General features: G+C 45.8%; 1 protein-coding gene across 1 annotated transcript in view; it reads right to left on the bottom strand.

Moving 5' to 3' along the window:
- Nucleotides 1-13,425, bottom strand: part of ITGA9 (integrin subunit alpha 9) — a 347,247-nt gene that overhangs the window by 151,885 nt on the left and 181,937 nt on the right. The window contains exon 17 of the mRNA XM_043885509.1: nucleotides 6,352-6,428. Coding sequence (XP_043741444.1) covers nucleotides 6,352-6,428 — 77 coding nt within the window. The remainder of the gene's footprint in view (nucleotides 1-6,351; nucleotides 6,429-13,425) is intronic.

Raw genomic sequence — 13,425 nt, 5'->3', positions numbered from 1 at the left:
CAATCAACAAACTTCTTCTGTACTTTTTTGGTCCCACATCTTGGGCAGACGGTGAAGGGAAAAAAATACTGAATCACAAGGCTAATATTCTGGCAAGGGCAAAAGTTTTCCAGGATTCTGATCAGTCCTATTCATCTTCCTTTACAAAGTAGTAACAATAATAGAGAAAAATCCAGCCTACACATATTAAGAATATCCTGACTTGATGCTTAAACCATCATTTGGACCCAGCAGAACTGGTGTCTGTGGTCTCTGAGGAGAAAAACTTTTGAACAGCACCTCACATGTCAGACATCACAGGGGGAGCATGACTGGATAGATAGGAGGGATCTTTGAGGATGCATTTTTTCACCCATACACCTCCTTTCTGAACTGGGGCTTTCCACACAAAGGAAGCTTTATTCCCAGCTCCCCAGCCTTGGTCCTTCTAGTCCAGAATCAGCTGATTATGACACTCAACAGCAACTTGAGGCCAGTTCACAGGAAGATAGCAGGATGCAGAATTGGACATTTCCAGCTTTGATCACCTCCGCCCTGACCACTGTGAGCCCTTGAATAAGTAACCTGCCTCCCCAAGCCTCTGCATCCTCCCCACCAAAAAGAGTGTAATAATATTTACTTCTCATCCACTGACCAGATTAAATGAAATAATGATAACTCTCATTGACTGAGTGTTTGCTATAATGCCAAGCTTTCAGAAGCAATTAAATATGTTTTAACTCACTAACTACTCAAAACAACTTTGCAAGATGGTGCTACTATGCTCCCATTTTACAGATGAGAAAACAGAGGCACAGAGGTGTGAAGCAACTTTCCCAAGGTTGTGCAGCTGATAAGATACTACAGTGGACACTATAGGGAAGCTAGTGCATGGTAGGAATTCAATAAACAGGAGTGTCTTCCCCCTTCATAAAAGAAGACAATGCTACTTCTACCCTGTGCTATGCAGTTGATGATTCTGGTCATTTTTCCATTTTTAAAAAGGTAAACAATTTACTTTAAACTCTAAATGGCCACCCCACCCTTCACCATGATTCTAGGTGTATTGATCCTCCCCTTGAAGACTGGTTTTCCATGGACATGAAAATACCCATGAAAATCTGAAATACCCATGAAAATCTCCCAGCCAAGGGTTTAGAGAAATGCACTTGGTCCCCCATCTCCACCAAGATAATCGCATTACTAAGGCTACAGTCATAGGACCATTATATGCGGTCACTAGATGGTTCTTCCAATTTCATAAATATTCTCATTGTTCCTTTTCACTTCCCTTAAGAGTTCTTTCATTATAGGAGTTGGCTAGCCAGAAGGCACTGAAATTTCCACTGGTCTCATATGGGATACAACAAAAAAAATTCTTTTAACTTAGCTGCCATGGTGTATATTTCTCTTTTCTTTATCTTAATCATATGTGATATACTCTTAGGTACCATAAGTATTCAGACAAAAGAAATGAAACATAGCTACATCATTTTACAAATGGAATTTTCAGTCCTATTTAAAGAAACTAAACAGCTTCCTCCTTATGCCTGGACATTTTGGAAATGGCAGGTTTTAGAACAAGGCTCAAGACCATTAAAGATTGTAGACTTAATTGAAGAGTTGATTGTTTTAAGAGACAACAGGCCTGCCAGAATTCATGCTCTCTGGAGAGAAAAATAAAAACATCCATGAGTCCCAGTTACAGATAGCATTTCCTGGCTTGATCCCTGACCACTCGGGGTGACCAATCACTCCCAGATGTCTTTCTCTCTTTTTTCGAAACAAAGACTCCTCAGTCTATGGGTTTTGGGCTGCTTCCCACAACACCTTGCACTGTGCTGTCTACCCAGTCATCAGAGGAACTTTTCTCTGTTATCCCTTGGCTTCAACCTTATGATACAGTGGATCACAGCTAACAGGAGAGCTAGGCTCTAAAGACAGCACAAAAGGCAATAAATTGTGTCAAAACTGGCCCCTGGAAACCCCTGGGGAGGCACCATGATGGAGACAAACATCTCTCATAAGCCCAACCCTGCCCAGCTGCTCCTGCACTGAGACCAAGGTGATGTCCAAGGACCTGAGCCAGGGATGCAGGAACTGAGATGATGGGAGAGTTGTGTTCAGTCACTAAGTTGTGTCCGCTCTTTGTGACTCTATGAACTGCAGCATGCCAGGCTCCCCCGTCCTTCACTATCTCCTGGAGTTTGCTCAAATTCAGGTCCACTGAGTTGGTGATGCTATCTAACCGTCGCATCCTTGGCTGCCCCCTTCTCCTTTGGCCTTCAATCTTTCCCAGCATCAGAGTCTTTTTTCCAATGAGTCGGCTCTTCGCGTGGGAGAGTAGCTGACTCAAAAGTCAAGCTGGACACACTTTCTCTCAGTGGAACAGAGAAGCTAATGACCCACAGGCTCTCAATCTGCTTGCCCTTGCCCCTTTCTCTCCCCCTATCCCTCTCTCCCCACCCCTTTGGTGTGCCCACCTGCATTCCTATTAGGTTAAATGCATTTATGCTATTATTCTGCTATATGCCCACTGGCTGCAGGATGAAACCTAAACTCATAGGTGTGTCACAATCTGGTGCTTCTCTCTCTTCCTCTCTGTTATATCTTCCTGTGTTCTCCTGACCAGTGATCAGTATTTTGGCCACAAACACCTTTATCACAAGAATTTTTACAGCAATTATTTTTCTGCCAGATAACTAACTTGTCACAAGGCAATTTTCCCATAAAAGATAAAAGAACTGGTTGATTTACATTGCATAAATCTTAGCACTTATACAGCTCTATAAAGTGACAAGGATACAGGCAGTCTTAATGTGGTAGATGATAATAACTATATAAGTTGATAGGAGACATGGTGATAAAACTTACTGAAAGTATGGAACAAGAAAGGGTAAAGCTGGATTGCATATTATACTAGAAAATGAAAACGTATCAGTTTGCAAATCCTTCGATGATTTGAGGGTACAGAGTTGAACCCACAGTTCCCATAGAACTTTGGAACATCGATCAGTGAACATGTGACAAGATGCCAGGAACACACAAGAGTGTAGCGGCTTTCACAACACAGCACAAAGCTCAGTTACAAACGTGCATCTGAGTATTTGGAAACTGACGCCTCTCTAAATGGAGAAAGAAATCTTAACAGAAAAGAAAAAGTGCAATGCTGAACAGGAAAACGAATCACATTTTAAACGTATTCAAATATCCTGTATTTTGCAATAGCCTTTTAATTTTCATTATTCATTTTTAATGTTCCACTATGCCCTATTTAATGATGCTCTTTTATTTTTTCTCGTTTCCAGGAGAATTGCCTTACAATCAATTAGTTACATGGTGAAAACGTTTGCAGCAAAAATGCTTGTGGCAAAGATGTTTACAGTAGAGGAGCTCATGCCAAAAATATCTCCTGACCACCTCCTTCACCCCAGAGGCCTGCGGATCTGCATGGGAAGTCTGCCTTCCAGCCTCTGTGCCTCTGCTCATCTTTTCCCTCTGCTCAGAATGCCTGGAGGCATTCCCCTTGATTCCTTCTTTTGGAAGCTGCTCCAGGGCCCCATGATGCCCACCTATCCCTCTCCCAGCACTAACCAGGCACTGACGGTTCCCAGCCGTCCTCTCCCACCCACACTGAGCACCCTGGGAGAGCAGGGCCCACATTTCTTCCCTGATTTGAACAATGAAGGAATGTACACCCCATCCCAGGCAATAACAAATCAATAACGATAACCAAAACAGCTCGCTTCTAGTTCAAGCCACCGAGTCTTTGTCAACCAAATTCAGACCTTGGCTTCCATACGCAGCCTACTGACTGTACCTTCTCTCTCTCTGTGCCTGGCTCTGCACAGGATCTGGTGAAATTCAAAGTAACTGAAACCCTGGGCTTGGTTTTGTATCTCTACTTTTCCAATTACCAGTTTATGTTTCTCTGATGGCTCTCTTGCGGGCAACGATGGGCCCAAGAGTATAATGAAGGTTTGTTTAATGGGGGATCCAGCCAAAAGGCTATTTTGAGAGACCAAGGGGACTCCTGGGAAATCACTCATCCGAGGGAGAGGCTCAGAGATTTGTCCAAAGACATTGCTTCGGAGATTTGAAAAATCTCTCTCCCCTCCCCATCCCCCACCCCCCCGATCTCTAGGTCTTGTGTATGAGTTGTAGGAAGATGGAACTACAAGAAAGGCTGAAATAGTCCCCAAAACTATAAGGCACCAGGAAAGCAACAGGGCGATCCTACTCTTTATGTAGTAGAATAGATTATATTATGGTTCCAATTTTTCACCCCTGTCTAAATTTGTCTCCTTTGCTGTGTGACTGCAGTTCTTCTCACTGAAAAGGCAAAGCGTAGCTTCTAGTCCCTTGATTTTGAGTTTGGGTACATGACTTGCTGTGACCATTAAAATAAGGCTGAAGTTAAAAATACACCAGTTGTAAGCCTATGCCTTGAGAGTTATTGCATGTTTCTGCTTGCCCTTTTATACTGGTGCCATGCCATGAGAGGAATATACCGAGTCTAGGCCACTGGTTCCAGCAGGATGGTGAAAGACACATGAAGCAGAGCTGAACTGAGTCACTTGAACCTCATGAAGATCCACCTCCCCTCTGCTGAACCCCAGATTCATAAGCAAGGCAACCAGGATCCAGCTGAATCAAGCCAGGACCAGCCAACCCTCAGTGGACCCACAGATGCAGGAGGAAAAAATGATTTTAAGTCACTGAGTTTTGACTGGTTTGTTACACAGTACTTTTCTGTGGTTCTAACTAGCTGATACATATGGGAGTCTGGGCCCTGGCCAACCACACCAGTTGTTCTAGTATTATTGGTAACTGGGCCCAGAGAGCAGATCCAGTTCTGACCAATACTCTTAGGAGGCCAGGGTGCGGCAACAGAGCCAACTTTGAGGATAATGACCACGAGCCTCAGGTTTTACTTCTTAACATATGAAGAGCACAGTGTAACAGAGATGGGTTTGACTGTGCACTGACAGGGAACAAGAACATCAGAACTTTTCTAGTATTTAACCTGAGAGCAAGTGAACATTTTCCCACCCCATGAAGTTTTCAGTGATCTAAAATAAATGTCCACTACATATAGTCTGCCTCAAGATAAAACAAATCCATATATTTTTGTTTCATCTTCCTTTTCCCCTAAAATACTTTTTGGAAGACTTTTCTAAACTAAAAGTTGCGATCTGATAACTTATGAACCTTCCTTAGAATTGGTTTCTCTCATAATTCCAGAAGGTCCTTCTTACTAATGTTTAAAAACTTCTAATATCCAATTATCAGATTGAAATAATTTTCTAAGCTTGGCAAAACATGTACTGCTTTAATGTGCTACACTAAATTCTAAGTAAAAGTAATGTCAATTAATATTTAAGAGGTTTGGAGGAGTATGTGTGTGTGTGGGGGGGGGAGGTGGTTTACATCACCTTTCCCCTGATAAATGCAAACAAATGAAGAATTATCTTAGTATTACTTTCCTTTGATGAATAATAGATTATTTGTCAACAGAAGTAAAAGTGTCTAGTGCAGTTACTGGTTCATGATGGGATATTTCTTTCACTCCCCCCAAACTTAACTCTCACAGTTGAGGCATACAGTATGAATTTCAGAGGATACCTATCAACACCAATGACTATTGTTGAGAAATGGTAATAAATAGTATGGAGGTTAAAACTCTCTCAGAACGAACTGTCTCAAAAGGAACCCATTCTCTGATGTGGCTAAATGACTCAGGACCAGTGTCTTCATCCTAAAAGATGACCGAAATAAAACACTGACAGAGAGAAAACAGGAAGGCCTTTACAGAAAGTTCACCTTTAGCAGGGGGTCACGTCCTGTGGAAGGAAGCCCTGCTTCAGGAGAGAGGCCATCTGTCCCCTCATCAGGACAGCTGCCCCTCTCCTCCATCCCCTCCTGTCACAGAACCATTACTTATGGTTAAAGCAGATGCTTTAGGTGAGAAAAATAAAAAGAACCTTTATATAATAATAAACTGGATCATATGGATTGTCTCTAATAGTTAAAGATTGGCAATTTCATACGGTTCAACTTAATACAATAAGTAAACCTAAAATATACCTCCCAACATACACACGTCAAAAATACTCAGGAAAATTAAGATATATAAAATTCTAATTGTGAGATATGTGACTGTAAACAAAACCAAACCCAAACCATCCCCCCAAAAAAAATAATAGCTGTTGCTAAAATTACAGTATAATAAACGCTTTCTTATACCACAACTATTCATTTTAAACCCACCGACTGCATTTACCCTCTTCGGTGGGGAAATCTGCACCTATAGACTTTGAGCCTGGAGCCAGAACTTCCTAGAACAAGGTGGAGAAGTGGGCACCAGCTCACCTGGAGAGTAACAGCTGACCCTGCAGCTGCAGGTCGGCGGCACAGTCCTCGGATCGGCAATTCCTTTCAAACACGGTCTGTGAGGGAGACACGAGAGGAAGGGTGGGACAGGAGTCAGTGGCAAATAAGTAAATAACAACCAATCACTTCCTTCCAAATCAGCGGGAATTCTTCCCGTGAGCCTGTAAGCAAACACACGTCTGTGCGCCCAGACTTGGGCACTGGCATTGAGCCCAAATACCGAAATACTGGGGTCTGGAGCAGAGAAAGGCTTAATACAGAGCCTAGCAAGGGGACAAGTGGCTCATGCCTTAAAACCTCTTGAATGCCCCAAAAGCTCTCAGCAAAGCTGTTTTAGAGGAGAGGTGAAGGAGGGGTGAGGTTAGCTGTCACAAACTTCCTCCGGAGGTCAGCTCACCATGTTCTCATAAACCTCCACTGGAATCAGTGTTATTCTCTGTCAAGGTCCCAAGGCTCAACTTCCAAGTCTAACCTCTGAGGGCCAGGCCTGACTATGAGGAGGGGTTGCCGAGCAGGCCCGTCCCCCTGCCCGGAGCACTGGTCCAGCCCCTAGCCCAGGTCGTCCCTCCAGTGCCCAGTCCAGCTGAGGAGGTGGATCTCAGCCCAAGACGCCCTCACAGATGGTTCCCCAGACCCCACCTGGCCGTCATCCTTGAGGGAGCCAGGAGCCCAGCACCCAGCGGCCCTCAGGGTCCTCAGGCCACCCAAGTGGGGCCGGATTCCTCAGACCTTGACTCATGGAGATGCCTGCCATTGTTAGACTGCGAGGTGGGCGTGGGGAGAGGCTCACCGCCTCCTCCAGGCCTGGACCAAGGCCAGTGGGCGGCCATGGCAATGGCTCTGTAGCCGGCAGGACACAGCCCTCGGCCTGACCCCGGGGTCCAGCTGCCCTGCTGCCTGAGTCCAGAGGGCTGGAGGCCCAGGAGGCCGAGGTCCACCTCTTACTGCGCTCTCCCCCTACAGGACCACTGTCCTGCTGACCGTTGGCAGAGAGCGACCTCTAACCGTCACCCTCTCCAGTCTCGCGCTAACCTGCTCGTGGTCTCGCGGGAACGGCTGCGCCCCCACCCCGCCCGTGCTACAGTTCCCACAAGCCTCCCACCTCCAGGGAGCCGGCTGTCCCCACAATGAGGGGTCCTCAGCAGTTAACCCGGAAACCCAAGTCGGGGGTGCCCTTGACCACAGAGCGCACCCCTTATCTGATTCATTTCTCAGGCTACTCAAGTGCTACTTCAAGTAGTTTTTTCAAGAAAGATACCCGATAGGTATTCTTCCCATCTTTGAGAAGATCTTCAAATGCTCTCAGACAGGAGTGAATAATAACCCAGTCAAGACAAGAACTCTTAGATTACAGTCCGGACATTTCCCTCTGCTCTCCTGGGGAAGCAGATAATCTGTATTTGAGAAGGGTTCTGCCAGAGTGAGGAGATCATGTTATAATTTTAATTACAAACAGGAAAGTTAAAGGCAATTATTAGATGCTGAGGCTGAGTGCCCACACCAGGCTGCCTCAGTGGGGCAGCTGGCAGTTATCTGGACAGAGTGTCCTTTCTCTAACAGGGCTGGGCCTTGAGGGCCAAACCCCACCTAGTTCCGGGACCCAATGCTCACTGTGCCAAACTGGACATCTTTCCAGGAGGGCTTGCGGTGTGTGCCTGAACTGGGCTTCTCTGTGGAGAGGGGCCAGGAATCAGGAGTGGCTCTGGGGAGGAGTTAAGAGTTTTCTTCTCTCTGTGGGACCCGGTGGGCTTGTCCATCCCCCCCTCCATCTGCTGTCAGCCACTCTGATGTTTCAGGCTGCCTGCATCCACACTGACAGAGACTTCATTATTGCTAATTGCTCTAACCGCTTCAGTAGAATTTTGGAGAGAAAAGCCTGTGGTTGTCTTTCAGTTGTCATCTACATGCACTATTAACTTCCCCGTCATCCCTCCTTGTATGTGTGGATCCCCCGCCAACACACACAGAGAACATGGCTCCAGGTGACCTGTTTTCCTCTCAAAGGACAAGTCCGGGCGGCTTCTCAGAGCATCCGTTGGACTCCAGCAAATGTGCCGGCCAAAGAACAGTCTAGACCCAACCAGACGGAGTAATTTTGCTTATGGAAATTCATATTTCTGTGTCACATTTCCAAGAGAATAATGTGTCCCAGCCAACATTCCCTGCCTTGAGTGTGGGGGAAAAAAGACTCATGAAAGCCTCGGGCAGAAAGAGGACATTCCCACGTTCTTTTGGACAATACTGGGGGCGAGAAGAGAGCCAAATTTCCAAGATTTTGAGAGAAGGCATTTGTGCTTTATTTGCCATCTCAATCAAGGAGAAAACAAGAAGTGGATGTAAGGTCTGCATGAATATCTCAGGTGCGAATAGAAGGCTTTCTGAGGTTAGAAACGAGGAGAAACACAAAAAGTGGCTTCACCACCAAGATAATGAAACTTTGGGCTGAAGGGCCCTCACTGACCCGCTCCCACTGCAGTCTTGCACCTTACTTTCTATTCATAATGTTACTTGATTTTCCCCAAGAGAAACTCTCCTCCCAAAACCTAATAAGCTTTAGACTCCACTAAACCCAGCTCTGCCCCTGGTCACAGGCTTCTCTTTGCAAGTATTTCTCCCATTTTATAGGCAAGAGATGGTCTGACTTCCCACCTTTGGAGGTAGAGTGGGATGGGTAGCAGGTGAAAACTGACAAGGCAGAAGGGACCTACAGCTACCCCGTGGCACACAATCTGGCAAGATCTGGTCCCTGCCCTCCTCAGCTCCACCACCAACCACCCCCGTGTCTGGCCTTACACCTTCACACCTCAGGGCCGCCCCACAGGCTGATCCCAAAGGTCTCCACCAGGTTCACCAGACATGTGTCCTCTCATCCTTCAGTCAGCAAACCAAAACCACATCCCTGAGCCCTCAGAGAGCTGGGGCTTTGTCACAAGTTCTTGTAGTTCATGCACTTTTCCTTTGACTGCTCATCTTGACTGTAACTAATTTATTTTATCATTATGTGTTTCCTGTTTGTCTCCCCTGCTGAAATGATGCTCCATGAGGATGGGGATTGTATTGGTCTTCTTCACTCCCATGCGTGCCCTCAGAGGCTGGTGTGTAGAATCTGCCCAGTCAACAGTAGAGGACCCCACATGCTCTGAGAGATGAAGTAACACCTGGAATGTGAGCCAATGCAAATAACCTGCTCATCAACACAAACCTGTAGCTTCCCAGCAAAGTAGTGTCCCTCAGCTACAAGCAAGTGCAGAGCCTCCCTGTGAGGAACTGTTGCTTTGGTCAGACTTTCCCTTGTACTCTACTCTCTATTTCCTGTCCTGCAAACTAACTTCTCTAGCTGTTAAGTCCTCCAATGCTGTTGAACTTCCATCCAGCAAAGGCAAGCACTGAGTCTGCTATATGCACACACACACACACACACACACATTGGGTGTTTACATTGATTAGCTAAAATTAAGCACAAACTCTAGTGAGAAGATAAGCTCAAGCTTAGAAGTTAGTCCAGGACTCAATTTGTACATTTACAAAATGAAAAAATTAACAGCATCAGTGACTCTTGTGAATCCAGATCAGCATTTAGCTCAGCGTGTGAGCTTGTGGCTATTACGTTGTTCTTGCTTCAGACATCACTGTGCATCACTGTCCACCCCGGCAAATGTTGAGTGACAATGACACTTTGTAAGAGTGAGGGCCATGAAGTTTCCTGAGTTGATGGTGCAGTAAGAAGACCATGGAAACAGAGTTAAAGTGACTCCGTGTGTGTGTGTGTTTGTGTGTAGACAACTATACATTCTAAAAATCAATGCACAATGTCTCCTGTTGCACTCTGTACAGTGTGACCCTGACCTCCTTCCACACAGAGGTGGGGTTGATACCCCACCCCTTGAATCTAGGGGGATTTGTGGCTGCACAGAGAAAGCAGTGCTTTGCAATTTCCAAGCCTAGTCATCACAAGTACTCCAGCTTCCTCTGAGTTCTCTTGGGGCATTTGCTCTTACAATGTAGCTACCACTCTGCAAGAAAGCCCAAGCTTCCCATTGAGAGGCCCACATGGACAAAAACTGACCAGCAGCCGCAGGAGTCAGCCAGCATTGAAGTGGGTCCCCCAGCCTCACAGAGCTGCCCCAGCTGACATGACATGAAACAGAAGGAAGCTGTCCTGCCCAAGCCCTGACAAATTTCAAATTCATGAATAAAGTGAATGACTGCTGTTATCTTAGGCCACTATGTTTTGGGATAGTTTGTTATACAGCAAGAGATTAATGGAATACTCCTCAACCTATAGCCTCCCCTACTTTGGGGAATGGTGTGAGCAAAAGTGGGCTGTGCATTCCAAGCACTGGTAAAGCCTTGGCTTAGGCAAGACCCTCCCCAGGCTGGGAATGAAGTTGTCTTATAGGTAAAATATGAGGACAGCAGCAAATCAAGAGACTCCCGTCATGCATCTTGGAGACTTAAGTGGAAACTCAGAGATCCTGTGCTTGGGTCCTGGACTCATCTCCCTAGTCAAGGGACAGTTTTGTTTCCCAAGGAACTGAGACACATCTCTCTGGGGCAGAAGCATGGGCAGACTGAAGCCTCAGAATGCTAGCTGATGGCGTAGCTCCGAGGAGCAAGTATAAACACGATTTCTCCTGTTCAGAGTGGAAGGAGTGCACGTTCTCCCTGAAGCCAGTGGGCCAAACTACCAAATTTTCAGTCTCTCTTCTGCCTGCTTCTACGTGTTTCCCTAATCCTCTGGGCAAACACAAGCTCTGCTGCCTAAATCAGGCAAATCCTAATCCAGCTTGGAAGCAGCCTCTCCACTCCCTCCAGCCTCAACCTCTGCTTGGGAAAGACTTGTCCATTTTTTTTTTTAACCTGGAAGCAGCCTTTCTGGAAAATGGAAACAGAGCTAAGAAGCCACCATCTCTGATTCCTCTCTGGTTACAGGAGGTTAAATCCCTTCTCTCAAGAGGTGACCGTTTCCTCTGACTTTGTGCTCTGGGCACCCAGCAGCCTCCTCAGCCTCATGGACTAGATCTCCACGCTGGCTCCTTCCTCGCCCTGAGCTTCACCTCAGCTTTTTCTGGAGAACATACTTTTCTTTTTGAAACCCTTTCTCCAGCTTCTCCCCCAGCCCTTACTGCTCTCCTTTTAGAGGAAGGTGGCCAGATTGTTCTGGAATGGGCCAGACAGTTAATATTTTCAACCCGTGAGCCACGTGGCCTCAGCTACAACTGCTCCGTTCTGTTGTAAAAGCAAAAGCAGACATATTTAAAGAAATGGCCATGGTTGTGTCTCAATAAAACTTTATTTACAAAAACAGACAGGCCAGATTTGGTAGGCAAAGTGTAGCTTGCCCATTCCTGTTCTAGAACATTTGGATACTTGTTTCTTCGTTCCCTTTAGATCATGGAGGAGGTGGGGGCTGAACACAATGAATTCAGTTCAGGTTACATTTTGCTCTGAAACAGAGCAGAGGCTGGAGCTAGCTGTGTTTTTCTCACAAAGCTGTGGCCACCAAGGCCTAAACAACCTTGGATGTGTGTGATGGCTCAATGGCTGCCCTGGTCAAGACTGACTTCAAAGCAGCAGGTCTCCCAGCTGCTTAAGTCTTGTAGGGCCCCCTTTCTCTCACCAAAATCTGCACTGGGAGAAAGAAAATGTTCCCTTCTGATCTAGCAGGAAGTAAGATTCTTAGTCTATCCCAGCTGTCATGTTCAGAGGAGGATCAGTTTCTTGGAGTTGGTGATATTAGCTTTAAAGTATATATAATCATTGACATAGGTTAGACACTGTTTATGTGGTTGTTATGGCAACCAAGTCCCATGCTGAGACCTGAGAAAATAGGACAATTGGATTGCGTGGGAATTAATGCTTTTCAAATCCCACCCCAAGGCTATTTGTAAGCTAAAATGAGTGAGACATTTCCTGATGAGAGATCTGACATTGCAGAGGATCTCTGCCTGGACAACAGGAGGGACATTTCTGAACTGTAGTTCCTCTCATTGTCCCACATAAGTTCCCAGAGGTCCCAGCTATACGTAACTCACAGCTGCAGCTCCCAGCATCTAGCATAGTATTAAACATGTGTGTATATGTAAATGCCATGACCTGAGTGTAAGAGGTTTCTCTTTCCCAATTCTGTTTTAATGCTTTTTCCAGAATCCAAAGTCATCCTTGAAAGTGAAAGAAAGTGTTAGTTGCTCAGTCATGTCTGCCTCTTTGCAATCACATGGACTGTAGCCCATTAGGCTCCTCTGTCCATGGGATTCTCCAGGCAAGAGTACTGGAGTGGGTTGCCATTTCCTCCTCCAGGGAAAGCTGTCCTTAATGTAGCACATTAAAGAGCTCAGGGTGAAAAATAAATAAATAAATAAAGAGCTCAGGGTGGTCTCAGGAATTTCAGTTCTATTGAGTCCTGTACCCAAATGACTTAGCTTGGTATTTAAAAGCAGGTCACGCAGACAGACTTGCTTTCCAAAGAATAGCATGTCCACAAAAATAAAGACAAATACTTCATAAAATTAAAGCTGAGAAATTCTTTCTATCTCAGGGTCTATATAAATTGTCTTTTCAGATTTTGAAATCATGGGAGGAGTCCTGTTGGTCTCCCTCTAAACAACAAATATGGCACAGATTTTGCTTCATGCCCCCTGCCTACCTCCATACCCCCTACTCTGTGGAAAACCTGGAAGGAATAAATGCTTCTCTCTTTGGGAACTCTTTGGTTTACGGCATGGCCCTGTGGTTGGGAGAACAACCCCTGTTGCCTGAAGGCAACATTTTGATGATCTAGTTCAAACCCTGTGATGACTGAGTGGGCATGAAGCTGCTCAGGGAGGGCCTGCCCACGTGGGCCTGCACCTGGCCTCTGGACCTTCCCAGGGCCCTTTCCAGGTCTGCCTGGGCCTGGGAGGCCTTTTCCATATCACATTTCATGTCCCTCTGCAACCTCAGTGTCAACTCTCCTCTAGGGATCTCCTACTCTCCCCTTCCCCAGGACCAGAATTTCTTTCTTTTCTTCTTCTTCTTTGTGTGTGTGTGTGTGTGTGCTAAGTCACTTCAGTC

This window comes from Cervus elaphus, chromosome 24 (assembly GCF_910594005.1).
Source record: "Cervus elaphus chromosome 24, mCerEla1.1, whole genome shotgun sequence".
NCBI lineage: Eukaryota > Metazoa > Chordata > Mammalia > Artiodactyla > Cervidae > Cervus > Cervus elaphus.
Note: the sequence above shows the minus strand (reverse complement) of the source record. Positions and strands in the feature narration are given on the sequence as shown.